At 47.9% G+C, this 18965-nt stretch overlaps 1 protein-coding gene across 4 annotated transcripts in view; it reads right to left on the bottom strand.

The window, feature by feature from the left end:
- The window catches only part of KIF26A (kinesin family member 26A), a 95797-nt gene extending 77098 nt beyond the window's left edge, over positions 1-18699 (bottom strand). For 2 of the 4 annotated variants that reach the window (XM_088166291.1, XM_088166294.1), the window contains exons 1-2: positions 18344-18697; positions 15773-16018 (exon numbers count right to left, since the gene is read on the bottom strand). In XM_088166291.1, coding sequence (XP_088022417.1) covers positions 15773-16018; positions 18344-18478 — 381 coding nt within the window. In that variant the 5' untranslated portion in view covers positions 18479-18697. Of the gene's footprint in view, positions 1-15772; positions 16019-18343 lie in introns of all 4 variants that reach the window. The other 2 variants (XM_088166292.1, XM_088166293.1) reach the window with 2 other exon arrangements.
- Positions 18700-18965: the final 266 nt, after the last annotated feature.

Genomic DNA, 18965 nt, shown 5'->3' with positions numbered 1-18965 from the left:
ATCTGCTTAGGTTTTCTGTGTGTTTGTAAGTGGGACCAAACAAGAAGATAATTGAGTTTATGGGCATTTCATGACAAAAATGACAACAAAGTACTGCTAATTGTCCATGAAAAATGGCATAAAAACTCAAATGAAGCACATGTAGTGTTCGAAATGCTTAAAAGTTACCACATTTTGTAATGAACCATGTATGACCAAATGGTGTTTCTCCTACTAAAGAATAAAATTATTCTAAACTAAGGATTTTATCATAAAATGAGAGGAAATTCACAGTCCAAACAACTGCAGTTGTGATGAGCATATTTTAAGACATATGGCAATTTTATAATGGTCATCAGGGATGAGGAGCTAAAATTCTGTTGCAGACTTTGAATTTAAGGCATTTCACATAAAATTGCATATCTCAGGAAACAAATTAATTGTTAAGTGTGCATCTTCATAATGCTACAGACAATAGTTGGCATATGTAAATATGACTACCTCAAAATATGAATGCTATTTTCAGTACAATTACCCAATTGTTTTAGAAAGGCTCCAAACAAGTTTTTAAAAAATTGTGTGAAGGCATCATTAAAAGTAAACAAATACAACAAGATCTGCCTTAACTTTATACAGACTTAATGCAATATTATTCAGCTACAATATGTTATCCAGTGTTCACAAGTAAATGCCCCAATTACTATTGTAAGTCTGTCATTTAAATAGTTCCTTCCTGTTTAAAATGTGGAGAGCCAAATGCATTTTCCCACCACTAGGTATTGTGTAAGACTTCTTTCTCTTCCAGCAAGCTGGCTGAAGATGGATGAGCTTCCAAACTGATATCATTTTTAATTACGTGTTTTTCTCTCATTACTAATTTCCTAAACATGTCTCTAATCTCGCAGTGAAATCTCTGAGCGCAGTAGGTGTATCCACATACATCATGCTCTTGAAAATTAAAATGAGATAATGATCACGACTGCCATCACAACATAACCTGAAACAAGCAAGATACATGAGAGGTGATACATACTCGTAAGACTCTGATCTCAAGTGTTTCTGGAAAGCAGCAGCAATTGGATGGTTTCCATCCTTCCTGGAGCCCCTCCTGGAGCAGTAACACAGCTGGTGGGGTCTGGGAGAGGGAGATGCTTCAGCCACCTCCCACCTTGCACCTTCCACCCGGCATTTACAAGCTCATGATGCCAAATGCATTTCCACCCCTTCACTCCTTCCCCCTGAACGCTGCACCAGGAAGCACTGAGTGTATAAGGGAGCCAGACCAGCTGCTCCTCTACAGAAGATACGCTCGGGTATCTCAGTTCCCTCCTGCCAGCAGAGCTCCAACAGCTCCTTCCACCCGGGCCAAGGTGTCCTGAAGGGGCTGCCTTCTCCAGGAGCACAGGAAGTGTTGGAGGCAGCCACACCCACCAGACAGGTAGGGAGGCACAAGCCCACGCAGGTACCAGGAGGGGTCACACCCCCGGCAGCTGCTGCTGCATCAGATCTCTCTTGGCAGGAGCTGGGACTATGTATAGACCCGTCAGATCAGGTCAACCAAGTGCCAGCCAGTTATTCCCATAGGATCCCTCTCATTCCTCAGATACCTCTCACTACCTGAAAGGCATTGCACAGCTGAACAGAGCTGCAGCATTCTTTAACCATTAAACCAGCAGGGCAAAACCGAAGCTTTTGGGGAGGTGGGGGGAAGGAGGGGGACAAAAGCAAAAGAAAACAAAAACAAAAGGGTAACTGTCACAGGGCTTTCTTCCCAGCTAAACACTTCACACACCGAATTCCTAAGGGAGTGATGCTTTCAGCACATCAGCTGCATTCTCATCAACTGACACTTCACAAATAAAGGAGGAAAATCCTAGAGCTGTTCAGAGTGGCTGACATTTAAGGAATCAAATAAAGCAAAACTAGATAAATCACAAGCGCTTAAATAAGTTTATATCTTCTAAGCAGTCTTAAAATATGTCACAAGTATGATTCTGCCTACTCAAAGAAAAGGGATCTCTGCTGTTTTGCAGCCAAAAAGATGAAGGTAGAGGAAGAGAAATACAGTTGAAGTACACACACCAGATTAATGCTCATAAAACTAGTGCCTATCTAAGGCACACCAACACCAGGGCTCGGGTACATATGCATGCAAGTCACTAGTCTGTAATCTCAGGCTGATCAAAATGCATGTGCTAAATGGGGTAAGCTTATCTAAAAATGTAATGCTAGCTGAATTGCCCTGGGCCCCTAGGGAGGCCTGCAGCACAGTGTGAGTGGGCTGGAGTTCAGATGTTTCACTGTATTCACACATGCTGCTGTGGAAGCTGGATGATGGAAAAACTACACAATTTCACATTTTCTTCTCAAAGAAAAGCAGTCCACATAATTTCATCCTGTTTTTTACCTGCTATCCCTCTGCTGACCAGGATCAAAAGCTCTAAATCCAGCCTTAACTTCCTCAAGGACTTGAGGAAGAATTTCCTATAAGAACCCCGGTTCCTCTTGAAAACAAACTTTTCCTTAAACATCACTCAGCAGAGGGAAGGAAAAGCTGGGGGATGCTCCCATTTTCTCCTTCCTACAGCATCTTGGGAGGACCAAGAAGAGGACACCTACAGACCCAACCTTTGCTTTGCACCACCCACCCCTTGCCTGGAAGCATCACCCACCTGAGAGTCAGGGTGAGGCTGAACTGCACAACACAACCCTCGAGCTCAGGTGGGAATTCACTGACCACCGAGGCAGGGAGAGCCTTTCATGTGACTCTGCTGGGTTATGACTGGGCTCCTACTCCTTCTTAGTTCTCATTAACATTTGCTGACACCTCCTTTACAACCAGAGGGACAGGTTCTTTATGAGAAACTGTTTCACCTTCCCCAGTTAATGTCTTAATCCACACTCTGAAACAGGTCAGATTATCTACACTTATCAAAGACAACATTATGCTTCATAAGCTATTTTTCTGCTTCAGTAAGGAGCAAGCACGTTTTATTTCTTACTATGTTTACCCATTACCTCACCGAGCTGCATTATTGTTATTCTTTCTGAGGCTCTCCTAGAATAGGAACGCATAAAACAGGATTTCCTCCAGCTCTGCATACCTACTTATGCCAGAGTCATTAATGACATATGACTGGATTGAACAAAGACTTAACATCAAATGAGCATTCAAAACAGCTGGGAAGAAAAAGATATCTGCCTGGAACACTGCATCTGTGTTTTGTCTTTTGAAAAATGCCAATGAGGCAAAAATTCACTTTCAAGACCACTTTTACAGGGATGTTTTCATGAGAAAAAAGGGACTTGCAATACACTTGCATGTGGGACATGTATCCCAGTGGGCTCCAAACTAAATTTATAGCAGTTTGTATACATAAATCTGCAAATCAGGTTGTCCTCTTTCTGGAGATCAGATGTAACTTAACTACTGTCAAAAGGAATTCTGCAGAAAAGACCCAAGAGCTGCACAAGAATCCTCCAAAAACCCAAATCCAAACTGTCTTTCATGTGATAACAAGCAATAGCTGAAATACCCAAGGCTAGGTAACTATCCTCAGAACTCAACTCTGAGATTTTTAAAATACCTCCAACCAATATTTTAAGGAAAACTTACACACGTAAGAAAAATACAAGTGATACTGTTCCAAGATTCAGAGAAATTAAGGATACTGCTTGAGTTCAGTGTTTAGCATCCAAAACAACCTTGGCAATCTCTTAAAGACCTCTGTATGGGTGGTGTACACAAAAGCAGTGCAGCCAGCAGGTTGGGAGGCAATGCATGAGGAGAAACACTTGATGCTCTGTGTAATGCTGTCAGCTCCCACCTGCCCCAGGACATTTCCTACCTCTGCCTACAAACACAGCAATTCTCCAACCACTAAGTAAACAGTCTTTGAAGATAACAAAGCTTATTCTAATCTCTCACTGATGTCACTCCTGTATTGCACTCAGCTGAGCTACAAAACTCCTGGGTTAACTCACTCTGTAAAATCAGGATTACCTTAACTCTCTGTTGTTGCACAGACTTCAGGAATCCTGTTCAGGTACAGAAAGAAGTATGTTTTTCACTCAGTGAATCTATGTTTTTTCTTGTTGAATAACCAGACATCTTTCAGCTCACTTCCTTAGCAGCAGGTGGACCATTTCTTACCATTATGCTTGGTGAGACAGCTTTCCCAGAGAAAGCACAAACACAGCCTCTTGGAAGGACAGAATGCCATGGACAATTTTCTAACACTAGCAAACAGGACTGTTGCTCCAGCGACAAGAAAGAAAAATTAGACTGAGCCTGGACCAGTGTAGTGTGATTCTTGGAATGGTCCATCCTGGGCCAGGAGTTGGACTTCTGGGTCTCTTCCAACTCAGGATATTCTATGATTCTAGCAAGAGAAATTAAAATAAAAACTGCAAAAAGAAAACAAAAAAGTAGAGACTTCCAATGAATCACCTCAGAGGACAATGCCTTTGTGTTCTCACTTGAGTTCACTTCTCAGGGTTAAGTGTTCTGCATTTCAGTTCTTTAACTATCTACTCCACACTTCTCACTGCACCCAATCCTCCAGGAGCCAAACCCTCCCACAGGAATAAAACACTCAGTGAAAAACTCAGGGTGAGTCAGGAAAGCCAACCCTGTATGTAACACATCTTTCATGTCATCAAAAGATTTGGCAATAAGAAGCTGAAATCCAGCTAAATTCTTACAGCACAACAGAGCTATTTTGCTTTTGAGATATATGTGCTTATGAGCAGCCATGACCAGAATAATAAAAGAATACACAGCACAAATCTGAGAACAGGAGTTCAAGTTGAGCCTGAATATTCATGCTCCCTGTCAGTCCCAAAAGCAAGTATCTTTTGGAAAGCCTAAATATTGTCAGCCAGAGTTTTTGCCTCTTCAATAAGCTAAATCATAGCTATAAAAAATAGATCCTGGCACTATTTCCCCACACATACACATGAACAGGTAATTATGTTTCCAGTGAACAGAAAAATGAAGAGGATGGGCTAGAGAAAAGCAGACGGAGGTAATGATACCAATACAGAGGGATGGATTGGAATAACAGACATTGACCAGTTCTGCAGTCTGGGTTCCTCTGTAATTCACCCATGTAAATCAACTGAAACTGCACAGAGCAAACAGGCTTCGTTTTCCACCTGTTAACACAGGTTATTGATCCCACTGCCAATAAAAGAACCACGATGCAAACTGCTATGAAATGAAAATCCAGCGTCACATGTAACTGGAGACAGAAGATGAGCACTCAGGATGACGCATTGCTGAAAATACTCTTCCCTAAACCCAGCTATGGCTCCCCAAAGGGTTGTTACCAAAGACATGACGACTTCCCACTGCCAAACTGCCCTCAGGGAGCCAGTAACACCGAGCCAGGGTGTTGCTCCTTGTGATCAACTGAGCAAATGCTGAGCACAAACTCCACCTTCCACACAAAAATCAGAGAAACCCATTCACAGCCTGCGTTTCACAACGTGACAGCATGAAAAACTCTCTCAGCCACACAAATATTCTAATAATTTAGCTCGTTGTGGAAATCTCAGATTTTAAACTTGAATAACAAGTAACTTCACCAGAGGTCAGTGAAGCAGCAGTAAGACTGCACGAGGTGGCAGGTTGAAGTATCTCATGTGCACAAGAGTACAACTATGAAATTCAGAAAGGGCCCCCAGGGATCCCAATGCAAGACATGAAGATGTAATTAAAAACCATAAATCCATCAAATGAAAAATATGTAAACTTAACGTATTAACTCATATCTTTTTCTTCCTTGAACACATTTGTCTTACTGTACACCCCTTTGGAGCCTACAAATAAAAAACTGAAAGTATCAGAAAGAATATTTCTTAATATGTAAAAAGTGAGTATCAATAATAAAGGCTTTTTACTTTATTCTTACAGGTAATTGCTGAAAGAAGCTTTCTCAGCAGTCTGCTGAGATTCTTTGCATATTATGAATTATTTCAACTGCATCTCCTCTTTACAAAATCCACAAAAGGACGATATCTTACAGTGTTTCCATGCCACTCAATCATCCTCACAAAATTACCCTTGTGAGAGCTTGTTGGAGGAATGTCAAATGTATCTGCCTGCCTCTGCAACAAAATCTTCAGAGAAAGACAAAGTTCACAGTTTACAGCTACACAAGTTACACTAACACCTGAACATTTTAACTGCAGATTCTGGGTTAAACTTTGAATTTCAAGCTACAGGCAAAACAGTTATAGGCCAATTCCTGTCCCATGTTTCGCCCACAGCATAGTTGTCAAGATAGCTTACAAAAGCTCTGCAGTACCTGTAGATCATACTAAGGCATATCTTCTAAAAAGGTTATTTTGGACAAACCAGCCCTTCCATCTTCTGCTCACTGTCCAGAGAAGTAGCACCAAGCATTGCCTAGAAATGATGACAAAGACATTTGCCCCTCACCTCCATCCTCCAAAGGCCAAATCTTGTAGAGCAAATTTGTTTCCCACCATTAACGAGTGTTTCCTTGGAACCAGGTTTCCCAGAGCCATGCACCATGGGAGCACCATGGGTGACCCAAGAGGAGCAGAGTGACTGAAACAAGGATGAACAGATTTCCTGATTGTACAAACCATTTGTTAGTCCTCAGGTTTCTGACAATTGTTATGACTATCACATTCCACAGTCTCTGGAGACAGCTCCTGCTTTGGGGTGGGAATTGGATGTGTGCCACCAGTCTGGCCCAGTGCCATTGGTCTCAACCACTTCAGCAGTCTCACCTCCTCCAAAACACTCAGCAGCACCACTCTGCTGAAGGCCATGGGATGTACCCTGGGCACAGACATCATCCCTGAACTCCTCAGGAGCCACATAAGATGCAAAAGCACCAGGCAACCCCTGAGAAGAAATTTTACTTGATAAAGCCATATGCAAACTATAGGAAACTGCCATAGTCTGAGATCTAGCAGAAAAGAGGCAATGCCAAAAGGAGTAAATACATGCTACAACATACAATACAGTGAGAACAACATAAGGTAATAAAACCAGAATACAATACAAACCGAGTATATTTAACATCCCAAATGAGTTTCAAACACAAAGCCAAACGCTGCCCATTTACAGTATAATCAGCACTGGTGAATTTATACACACACAGACAGCAACACAAACCGTGTTGTAACAAATGGTATGTTGCAATAAAACAGGAAACACATTTACACATAGCCTTTCGAATGCTGGGAGAACCAGGACTAATGCTCCTCTTTCACCGTTCATGCTGAAAGCCAAGTCTATGCCCAGCCTAGGCAGAAGTATCACATTTCAGTTTTGTACAGAAGGCCTCCCATCCCATTCACCCAGCAGTGTAAAATCCCTCAGCAGCATCAGGGGAAGATTTGCTAAGAGAACATGAAAATTGATCATCTTCCCACGGCTGTCCAGTGCTCCACTCAATCCTGCACAGGTACTGATGTTTGGTAAAAGCAGCCCAGCCCCAGCTGAAACTCAGAGCAGCTTGCAAACTCCAGGAACGCTGATCAAAGACAGATTTCAAGACTTGACTCAAAGAAGGAGTGTTGTACTCACCTAAGCCTCTTTTTGTGAGCAAGAGCTGAGATTTCTCTGATTCACTGTACAATATGGTAATGTGTACAGCAGTCAGACTCTTGGTGATAAAACAAACACATAACAATGGCATTATGCTGCCTAAAATAGATGGATACATTTATACTAAACATTTTTTCTCCAACATGAGAATGAACATCTGCCAGCTACGTCTTAAAGGCTCAAGCAGCTTCAAAGCAAAGTCAGTCCAAAGAACTCTATGCCAAAAATTTACATTCCCTTTAGATTATCCTAGAAAAGAATACATTACTCCTTCTAAGTGACATATTCCCATCATATTCCAAATTATAGCAATAATAATTTGAAGCTTTGCTCTTAAGTTCCTCTATAAAATTTAGCTTTCTTTTCATTTAAAAGTAAAACATTTTAATGAAAAACTAATACACCTTGGCATAAACTCCAGCAGCAGTAAGAGGGACTGAAGCCACTGAGAGCCCCCAGTTCACAAGGCCACATCACATTTCCACAAGGCAGATTTCCAGTTCCAGCACAGGGAGGCATCATGCAGTATGCAGATAAAACTTTTTTAGCTACCACTAAAACTCCACTTCAACTGGACACAGACCTTCAGCCTCCTTCCACAGCCTCACCATTCCTCTCCTGCTGAACTAGCAGATTTTCAGGACTACCTGTTACTACCTTTACAGTTTACCTGAAGTCCCCAGCTTTTTAGCTCTTTCTGCTGTTGCAGTGACCCCAGATCCAGAAATCCCTCCCTGACACCTGACCTGAAAGTTCAGTTGCAAGTCACAGAGTCCACTATTTTCTGTGTCCTGTGTGATATATTCTTATAATGCACATGAATAGCAGCAGTCAGCTCTACTAACAGCAGTTGATGATGCTTAATGAGACAAGCAAGAGAGTCTTCACCACAAAAAAAGTAGAAATGAACTAAAGATGGAAGCATTTTCTCTTTGCTGAGCAAAGGAGAAATTAAGCCCATGGATATTAAGCTGCTTGCCCAAATTCACAAACTTAGTGACAGATCCAGGGATTAATTCAGATTTTGCATCCCTGCAGTGGGACAATTCCTGTTAAGAGAGGCAGCAGGAGGTATGATTCTCTTTGAAGTAAGGCCCAAGTTTTCTCCCATAAGTCACTATACAAAAATAGTAGACACTTGTAGAAGAAGTCAGGTAGGTCCCAATCCCAAGCACAGCCAGCAATAGACAAGATTTCCACCTTACTAATGATGCCTTCCATTTGGGGATATATTGGACACGTAAATAAATACAAAATAGTTATTCCAGTGCTGTAGGTCTGCAGCCAGAGGGCAAGGAGACAAATTCAGACAAGTTAAATTCCACTGATTTCCAGTAAATAAGAGCAGATACAGTACTTCCAACTGGACAGCTGCCTGCCATACTCAGTGTGACCAATATCCAAATAGATCTAGTTCCTGAAGGTAATCCAGTTTTGAGAAAGGCAACAGCATTGGCATGGAAAAATATTCCTTAAGACATAGAGATGCTTTCAGAGAGATTCTCCTCATCTAACCAGTGTGAAGAGCAAAATCTCTGCTCACTTTTCATGACAAAATGTTCTTATGCCAGCTGAAAACCCAGGGGCTAACTGGCTCTTCCCTACATCAGCATCTTCACTGTGGCAAGAACAACTCAGGCCTACAGAGTGCAGCTATTTTGGGGCACCCGAGCAGCAGGAGACACATGCAGCAACTGTGAACAAGGTGAGCAATCCTGGTCTTGGGGGGAAAACAAAAAACAAATAACATCCCCACTCCTCTACCCTGCAGTGCCAGGTCCAGGGCAGCAGCCACTATCAGCTGCTGGGAGCAGGGAAGAGGAGGAGGATGACTACTGCCTCCAACAACCTCATTGTTAACCAGTCAGAGGTTGGGATCACTGTAGGTGGAAGCTCTTGGCAAAAACAATAAAGCAGCTACTACATATTTCAACAGGTTCAAAGTAACCTCAGATGTTAGGAGCAGATGCTCTTTCCCACCCCCTGGGATTTTGAAATGGTTTATGTGTTTCCTCCCTTTCCCCTAATAGGGCAGGGTGCTGAAGGAATTAGCCAGAGAAAGAGCCAGAGAAACACTAATTACCCTCAGCTACCCAGGAGACCACAGTACCTTCAGCTAATTGTGCAATCCCCACTCCCCCACTTCAGATCCCCCAGTGAGAAGGTCTCTTGCCTCCAGCATCCAAACTGCAAGATAATTCCTCTCACCTGTATTTTAAAAGGGCATGCTTGAAAATCCTAAGTGTCTAAAGCAAACTCATTACAATTAGCTTCTGCAGCCTGTCCTGTCACATGGGGAACGACTGCGAGTCAAAGAAGGGAACTGCTCGTGTCAACACATTTGACACAGTGCTGTCACTAACCCTGTTATTAGACTGCACACGTACCTGAAATCCACATCTGAGCTCATTGCCTGGAGCACCCCACAGCCAAGTCTCTGCAAGAGTCTCTCTCACAAAATTAAATATTAAATGTGCATCTTAAAAAAATGCCCCGTAGTTTCATATTTATTAACTAAGACATTACTTTTCCACTTACGCATTTTTGAAATGTTAAGTATAGAACATTTTAAGGCACATTTAGTGCTTGTAAAGAGCCATGAAAATTGGATTTCTCTAGAGAGCAATCTGTAAAAGACAGCTCTCCCACTCAATTCCCCTTATCCACATCAACCCAGTTGCAGAAAGACCTCCCATGAAAATAAGAAGAGCCCCTAAGTAACAGAAGACCCCAAACTTAGCCAAGACTCAGCTGTTTCACCATTGTGACTCAAATTCCAGGCAGTAAGGGCTACCCCAGTACTAAGGACTGACACACTAACAGAAAACAATGGGCACAGGCAGGAAAAGTCAGTGAAGCCAGAGATTGCTCCTAAAAGCTTAGGCCAATTCCACATGCACCTCAAGTCTTGCAAGAAGCCCCCATATGCTGTGAATCCTTTTTCTTTCAGGGAAGCATGACTCCACAGGCAAACACTTAGGACACAGAGCCCTCTCCCAGGGTGTTCCACGTGCAGCACGGGCTCCTGGAACACCCAACAGTGCACAGTGAGGAGACAGGTACTGGCAGCCAGGGACCACATGAGCTCTCCCTGCCTCAATTCCAGGCTATCAGAGTGGCCAAGGTGGGAATCACAAACATCCCTGACTCTCACACATCAAGACTACAGCCCTCAATCCCATGCCTGACTCTCAGCTTAGTTTTCCAAAGCAAGAGCTACTGCATGGCCCTTCTTCCCATCCTTGTTACTGACAGCCCTCCTTAACAGCTTATGAACCTGTCAAATGATATGAAATTTAGGTAGAAGGCTCAGAACAAGTTCCTACAACTTCCACAAACTGTGAGAGAAACTGGGCAGTACCCATGTGTTATTAGTTGTTTGGCAGAAGCCAGATGTCCAAGTACTAGCTTGCTGTCAACCAAACTGTATGCAGCTGCAGAGAAGATGCTCCCTCTAATGGAGCCATCTGGGACAAGGAGGGAACAGCTGGGATTAATGCAGAAGGATTGGGAGGACAAATGCAGTGAACATCCATCCTACCATGCCCTCCTTCCCTAGTTCTGCTGCTGGTGGAAACATGGGGGAGTTATTTAACATACAGGAGAAACCCATAGGAAAGAGCCTGCCCATCCCAAAACTCTGTTCTTCATCTCCCCTTCAGGTGATGCAGTCAGCAGCACACACAGGTGTGCCACCATCACTTTGACCAGAAGGAGAGGTGATGGGAGTCCAGCAGTGCTGCCTGGCATTTGCACACGTAAGACACATGCACGTAAACAGCACGTCTAAAGCCACTGCCATCTTCCCTTTTTTCCCAGAGCACCAGAGATTCCTCCAACTCTGGCTGGTGTAACACCAAGCCCTGACAAGGAAAAAGCAGGCTGGGACTTGCTTGGCTCCCTCAAATGATTCGTGATTCATCAGCAACAAAGGCATAACCTGGTCACTGAGGCTCCTTGCCGACCAGGGCTGGCAGCGTGACCCTTTGTACCCAAGTGCAGTTTACCTGGGCAACCGGGAATACAGACTTTTCAGGTATTGAGGAACAAAAAACTGCCAATCCCACCAGCAACAGAGCCACACTCTCTTCTTTGCCCTTCAGGCCCTTGGAAGCTGTTCAGTGGTGTGCTTCATGTAACACACAGTGCAGATAATGCAATGAGGGTAAAAATTTAAAACAGAACAACAGAACAGGGAAAAAAAGAAGCTCTTAAATACTAAGACAGCAAGAACTTCCTGAACTCAAGCTATAACACAAAATGAATGTTTCTGCCTGTTTGATGTTGCCTTTAGCACCTGCCTGCACTGGCAGTAGGTACAGTATAAACTGCTGAAGCTGGGGGTGAGGGTGGACGGGGACAAGTGAAAGGCCATGTCTGAATCCCTGGGCTGGGAAAAACATGATCAAAGCTAATCACTTTCAAAGTGAATTTCTGCTGGTCTTGGCCTCCTTTCACTACTGATAAAAAAAATTTTCTAATACAGTATACCTGGGCACAAGCATTACTTTTCTACAACCAAAATATTTACACCAGTATAAATCCCTTCTGTGGATGTAGTTGCATCTGTGTGTGTATTCCTAACACCAGCAGAGCTTTTTTCCTCTGCTCATAAGGGATTAGCTAAAACCATTTTACAGTAGCTGTATATCCTAAAGGCTATTGCCTGTGCCAGAGGCAGCAAAGAGTTTACCTCCTGAAATGCAGCTAGAGGAGCACATCTCTCATATTGAACAGTCCCTGCCCCTCCACTTCCTTCTGGAAACACACACCTCACTCTGGCATACACCTCCTCAAAAATGACAGCATGTTTGGGTTTTACCTAACAGGGGCAATCACACAAATTGATTAATTAGCATTTGTGAAGCACAATGAAGAATTTAGGTGCTAAGTAATATTATTACTAATTTAATCTACATCCCATTCAGTCCTCAGTGTCTCCCTGAAACTGCCAACAATGATACCAATTAGTGGTAATTGTGGTTTGTGACAAGGCTATTTGCCAACTGGGAGTGAAACACAGACCACCAACTCATTTCCCATGGATTGTCCCACAGCTGCCAACAGCAACAACTTCCAGGCACGGCAACCTGCTCTCCACTCCAGCCAGAACTCTGGCAGTAAGAGATCCTGTATCCCATTACCAACTCCCCAGGGACACAGCCTGCAAAACTTTCAATTAGGGATAAACCAAGACACCTTGTTTTTCCCTCCTGCATTAGTTCAGTACATGACCCAGTGATTGATGCCAAAACTGCAATACCAGAATGTTAATCTGGGATAATTTCAGATTAAACTTTGCTTGGTTCCATCCACAGTTAATGAAAATCACATTTTGATTCACACACAGGCCTCACTGTGGTGAAAAACTGTAAAGGCAGCAGCAGTAGTATGAAGGGAACTGAGAGTGTAGGATGCAGTAAACCTTGTGCTTGGGAGACTGTTTAAAGCGTTTTAACATAAGCAAAGAGGTGCATCTTTTTATCAGCTGTCCACAGAGATTTGGAGGACTTTGAAGAGACACAAACAACTAACAGTATTCTGTAATCAATGCACATCATCTGAACACTGAAACTTTAAATTATTTATATATTTTAAATACGTCTAATTGAAAGGATAGCAACACAAACTGTATGAATCATAGCCCTCTCGAGTAATTAGATTTGTTATCCCTGCAGACTGCAAACACTATGTTGGTTTTCTATTCTAATGTGAATTCAATCCCTTGTCAGCTGCCCCACACATGAGAATACACCTCCACTCTTTCATCAGGAAAGATATCAACAGCAGGAAACTAGCCCTTCTTTCATCTCTGAGGCACCCACCCACCTTTCCAAAGGGTTTTCAACCAGGTGTGGAAACCTTTCTGAATCTGTGCTGAAAGATCTCTTAATTATTATGGCAAAGGAGGTAAATCCTTTGAGAGCAGCATGCTCCAAGCAGTAGCCTTCTGGTGTTTACTCATCCAGTAGTTGCTTAGTTTGACAGTGCATTAGAAGAGCTTTGTAGGAAACTTTGGACTTGCATTGTATGGGCAGAGAGGAGCTGCATTTTCAGATGTCTTGTTATATAATTAAACAAGAAAGCAAGGGGGGGGGAATCAAGCAAGCTGCCTTTTTGGCACAAACATTACACGGTGCTCACTCTGCCAACATATTGCATCAGATTCCCACTGCAAGGCCAATTCACAGCAGCTGAGTAGCCGAACCCCTGACTGTTATCTCCCACTAACCTACTTCACACTCACAAGGCAGTAAGTGCAACTGTTTATTGCATCTTCCTTCCTGAGGAGCTGCTCACCACACCAGGATTAGAGGGAATCTGAGCTTACAATAAGGCTGCAGGTCTCACATGGGTCAGAGAATGCAGTTTTCAAGAAATTTCAACCATCAAGCCTTACTGCATGCTGCATAGTGTGTAAACTCCACATATCTGTTACTCCGTGCTCAGGTCTGCTGAGGTTCTGACACTGTGATGATTTCCATTTTATTATGTTCCTAGGCATGCTTTGAAACCCTGCAGAAATGGGGGATTAATTTACCCATCATCGAGTGCTTATCAAGGAAGTCCCCCGAGACTTGCAGGAAGGAGACCACACAAACAGGCCTTTGCTCACAGGTCTCCTCACCTGAACACCTGGCTGAGGCCCCCGACTCTCCTACACTGGGAATTTTTTTTTCCCATGGCAGAGATCTGCTCACAGATAGGACCCAATTCTTTATGGCAGAGGCCCACCCCAACAACAGGAACAGGGGTTTCTGTGCTCCTCATTGAAGCAGCCTATTTCAGGCACTTCACAAGGGAAATTTAACTTCTTTCCACCATTTGCAGCAATCCAGAAAACAAAAGGTCCAACAGTCCTGAATCCAATGAGATAAGATATGAGACCTTTTACACCACAGAAATAAGAGCCTGCTCCAAACCCAGCAAGTCAAAAGAGAGACTCCTGTCGATTTCAAAAGGCATTGGATCTGGCCTGAAAATGCAAACCTCACTGTGCATTCGGACACTGCTCCACAATGCACTTCCAAACAAAACTATATTTAGATTCAATGGGAATTCTGTAGATCATACAGGAACTCTTTGAATGAAAACGAAGGTCAGTAGGGTTTGGCTTCCTCTTCAGACCCTCCCCCCTATTCTTGCAAACATCCAGATAAGCATTGTTTAGAAAACAATACATTACTTCCAAACGTTATCAAAACCCCAACACACATTTTGTGTGTCCTGAAACAGAATCTCAGGGTCTTCTGTTGCATTTTGCCCCATCAGCTAATTCTCAGGATCACTTTAAATGTCTAGGCAAGACTGTATCAAATCTGAAAGCTTTCAAAGGCTTTGCTCTGCCTGCTCTGACAAATTATAAGGGACAAGGATAATCAAGGCCTCTGATAGACAGAAAACAAACACGGAAAGGAAAAACTGTGCAGACAATTACAATAAAGCTGCACCTGTGTTAGAAAGAACCTCTCTGCGTCCTCATGCACTTTCTTCATTCCCTACTGGGTATTAAGTGCCACCGTGCCGCACAAACCGGAGGAAAATGACACAGCCAGTGCTTACCCGAGGGACATTAAAGACAGGAGTGAGCCCATCAGCCAGGCAGGCAGGCAGGCACGTTCAAGCACCCAGAGGGCAAAATCACAGCCCACTCAAAAATCATCCCACTCAAAGTTTCCTCCAGCGCCACAGACACAAGTGTTTGATTCCCAGCTGCACTTTATGGGCTTCTCGGAAGGAGGAGCTGAACGCCTGCCACCAGCAGCTTCTCTTAGTAAGGATAAAGGCAAACCCCAGTCGCAACACCGAGCCGGCATCCCCGGGGCGGTGTCAGCGGGGCTGGGCGGCCCCGGCTCCAGCGGGGGGACACGGGGAGCTCCCCCGGCACCCGCGCTCTGGGGCGGCCCCGAGGGCGCGTCCCGCACGGCACCTGCACAGCCGCTCCTCGGCTCTTCCGCTCCTCTTCCCCAACTCCCTATTTTATTTTTAACTGTTTCAGCCGGTGAGCGTCCAGCCGCACAGTTTCGCTTTTTGATTAAAAAAAATCCTTGAACTTTTGAAGAACCCTCCTCGGTTGGAAATCTCCGGCTTTGCCGTCACGCTGCCCTCCCAAATCCTTTGGGGATGTACCTGTGACCCCACGCCAGGCTCTGTGCCCCCCCCTCCCCCCCCAAACCCCCCGGCGGTGCTGGCCGCTGCACTTACCGGCGGGGCGTTGGGCGGGCAGCCGCCGGCAGCCAGCCGGGCCGCCTGCCTCCTCAGCTCGGCCAGCTGCGCCTGGCAGCTCCGGCACCAGCCCCCGGCCGCCGCCCGCTCCAGCGGCCGCGGTTCGGCCCCCGCGGCGGCTCCCGCTCCCTCGGGCGGCGGGCGGCTGGCGCAGCGCTCCTCCTCGGCGGCGGCCGGAGGCTTCTTCCGTGGGGAGAGCTCCCGCACCGCGCTCCCCTCCGCCACCTGCGGAGACAGCACAGCTCAGCAACGCGGGACGCGGAGGCAACGCTGCTCCCACCCTCGCGAGGGAAAAAAAAAAAAAGTGAGGAAGAGCAAAGAAAAAAAAAAAAGGAAAAACCAAAGAAAAGCTCAACCGCAGGGAGGAGTGTTGTAGGAACTTACCCCCGGCGCCCGGGGATCAGGTCCCAGAGCCTTCCTGCCGGCGGCAGCGATCATGGTAGCGGGGGATGCTCCCCTGCCCCGCGCCCCGCTCCGCTAGTGCGGGCGCGGTGCCCGGCGGCGCGGCCGGCCCGGGGCGCCCATGGCGGGGTGGGGGTCAGGGGTGCCAACAGTGATCGCGCCGGGTCCCCGCCGCCCGGGCTGGCGCTCTAGGTGATGTTGCCTCCCATGTTGAGACGGGAACGAAGTTTGGGATGGGAGAGGGAGGAGGAGTGAGCTCCCCTCGGCGGCACGGGGAAGGACCCAGAGCACGGGAGCACGTCGGCAAAAAAAGCTAGAAAAGTGCTCCGAGGGCAGGGGAGGAGGGGCTGGGAGGGGGCGGGTGGGGTGGGGTAAGCGGGGCGGGGGAGCCTCGGCCGGGGCGGGCTGGGGTTCGGGTTTAGGTTTGGGATAGCGCCGGGTGGAGAAAGATGCCGTTTCATAGTGACCTTACGGGATCGTGCCAAAATCAATGTGACTTAAGTCGTTGCTTCCTTCACACTCTAAAACCCAAGTTCCTCGGGAGTCAGAAAAAAGGGCCGGGCGCGGGGTGCGGTCCCGCCGCAGGGCGCGGAGTCAGAAAAGCGGCGCTGGGGGTGCGGACCAGCTGCCAGCGGGGGTCAGGGGTCCGGCCGGGCTCCGCTCCCCCCGCTCCTGCCGCTCTTCTGCGCGGGCTGGGATGCGGTGCCCCCCCTCCGCAGGCAGATGCGGAGTGCCGGGGGGCACAGGCCTCGCGGGACCGACTCTCCCGCCGCTCGGCGGGCGCGACGGGATGCTCCTACACGCGAAAATTGACCTGACAGATGGAGAAATTAACGCTCGCAGCTAATTGTTTACTTGGCTGCCGCTCCGGCGCGTATATTTAGCACTTTTCTCCCTTTTTTAGTTTTTTCCCCCGGGAGAGCGGAGCGCGCTGTCTGTCACGGCGGCCGGTGCGGCGGTGGCGGGGCCGGGACGTGCCCGGGCCCCGCGGGCTCGGCCGCCGTCCCTGTGACCAGAGCGCCCCCTGCCGGCGCCGCCGCGCCCGCGGGCCCACCCGGGACGGAGCCGGAGCCGAACCCGCAGCCGAACCCGCAGCCGGAGCCCCGCGGGGCCGCGCCGGGTGACGGCGGCCACTCCCCCGGAGATGCCAACACCGCTTCTGGGCCCCTTCCCCGCCACCGCGCGAGTGGGTGCTGCTGGCGCGTGGGGTAAGGTCTGTGGTTAACTGGGCATCGCCGAGCACAAAGAGTGGGGAAACACGTACGTATGGGGGAAAAAATAATCCCTCCTCAGGAGGCACCTTTCCGCCGCCGCTTAAACTTTTCCGGCTCTCCCGAGCACGTGTGTGAAGCGCCCCACCGGCCCCACCGCTAAGGATGCATGCCCTGGGGCAGGGCTGGGGCCGCGGGCGACCAGCACAGCTCTGAGGTGCGCCCCGCACGGCGGGCAAAGAGCCCCCCTGCACTGGGATCGCCACCCCCCGCCTCTCGGAGCGCCCGCCGGCAGCCCGGGAAAAGTTTGGGTGCGGGAGTAAAGGGGGACACGGGTTGGTCCCCGGGGGCTGCTGTGTACCCGTCTTGGGATCGACGGGGAACCGGGACCGGCACAGACACACGCACCAGGGCGCCGCGCCCCGGCTCCCTTTCTCCCGCCTGCTCCGGGCAATGCTGCTCTCTGGGAACTTGCTCCGAAATTTCCCGTGCCCAAACAACCTCTGCAAAACCCTCCCGCGGCTCCAAGGCTCGGGTTGGACGGGGCGGGGGGTAAAGGGGTGGGCTCCCCGGCCGACGCTGGGCTGAGCCGCGCTACGGGGCTGAGCAATCTCCTTTTCTTAGTAAGTACAAAACCCTCCTGGAAATAGCAAGACGCGGTGCCACCACTCCCCATCTGAAAGCGGGGTCACATAAGGTGCCGCGGTCCCACGGGGAAGCTCCAGGAGGGGTCCGGCAGCGCGATTCCCCCGCGCCCCTCCGCGCCGCTCCGCGGAGCCGCCAGGACTGTTCGTGGTGCTGAAACCCGCCCGGCACCGCCGCCCGCAACTTCGCATCGCCAAGTTTGCCACCCCCTTCCCGTGAGCCGGCCCTCCACCCCCTCCCGGGCCCCAGCTCCCCCGGACCGCGGCAAGATCCCCTTACAAGATCCCTTTACCCTGGCTTTTCTCCGCAGGAGGTGACTGGTGAAGCCGAAGATGATCTCCGAGTCCAAGCACAAGGCTCCTATCTCCAAGAGGCTGGGATTTTTCCTCGTGGCGTTGGAGGCATCGGGCGATTTTTGAAAAGCCATAGTTTGGGGTTTAAAATATCCTGCTCCTTGAGCGGAGGCGATGTATTTGTATACACACACGCACACAGAGGGGAATTTTTTTTTAAAAAGGATAAAATAGCAGACACCTCCCACCCCTTAAAAAAGAAGGAAAAAAAAAAAAAAGCCAGACGCGGGTGAGTTACTCCGTCATCTGCCAGGATGTGCCGCCGGGGTGAGGTAGCCAGCAGCCGGGCAGACCCGCCAGTCTCCCTGCCTCTCTCTGCTGCTCTCCGCCGCTCTCCCTCCCGTTTTATCCCCCCTCAGCGCACCTTGCCTGACGAGCGAGCTCGGGCGCGGAGCCCTCAGCGCCCCGCAGGCGCTGGGGCCGCGGCCGGGGCCGCCGCTGCGCTGGGTGCGCGGGGCCGGCAGCGCCCTGCTCCCCCGCCGCCGGCCATCAGCTCGCCGAGCGAGGGGGCTCCCACCGCCCGCTGGCCAGGAGCCCGCACTGCGAGCCTCCTGCCTCCCC

Source organism: Sturnus vulgaris, chromosome 6 (genome assembly GCF_052056855.1).
Source record: "Sturnus vulgaris isolate bStuVul1 chromosome 6, bStuVul1.hap1, whole genome shotgun sequence".
NCBI lineage: Eukaryota > Metazoa > Chordata > Aves > Passeriformes > Sturnidae > Sturnus > Sturnus vulgaris.
This window is presented reverse-complemented; position numbering and strand designations above follow the sequence as displayed.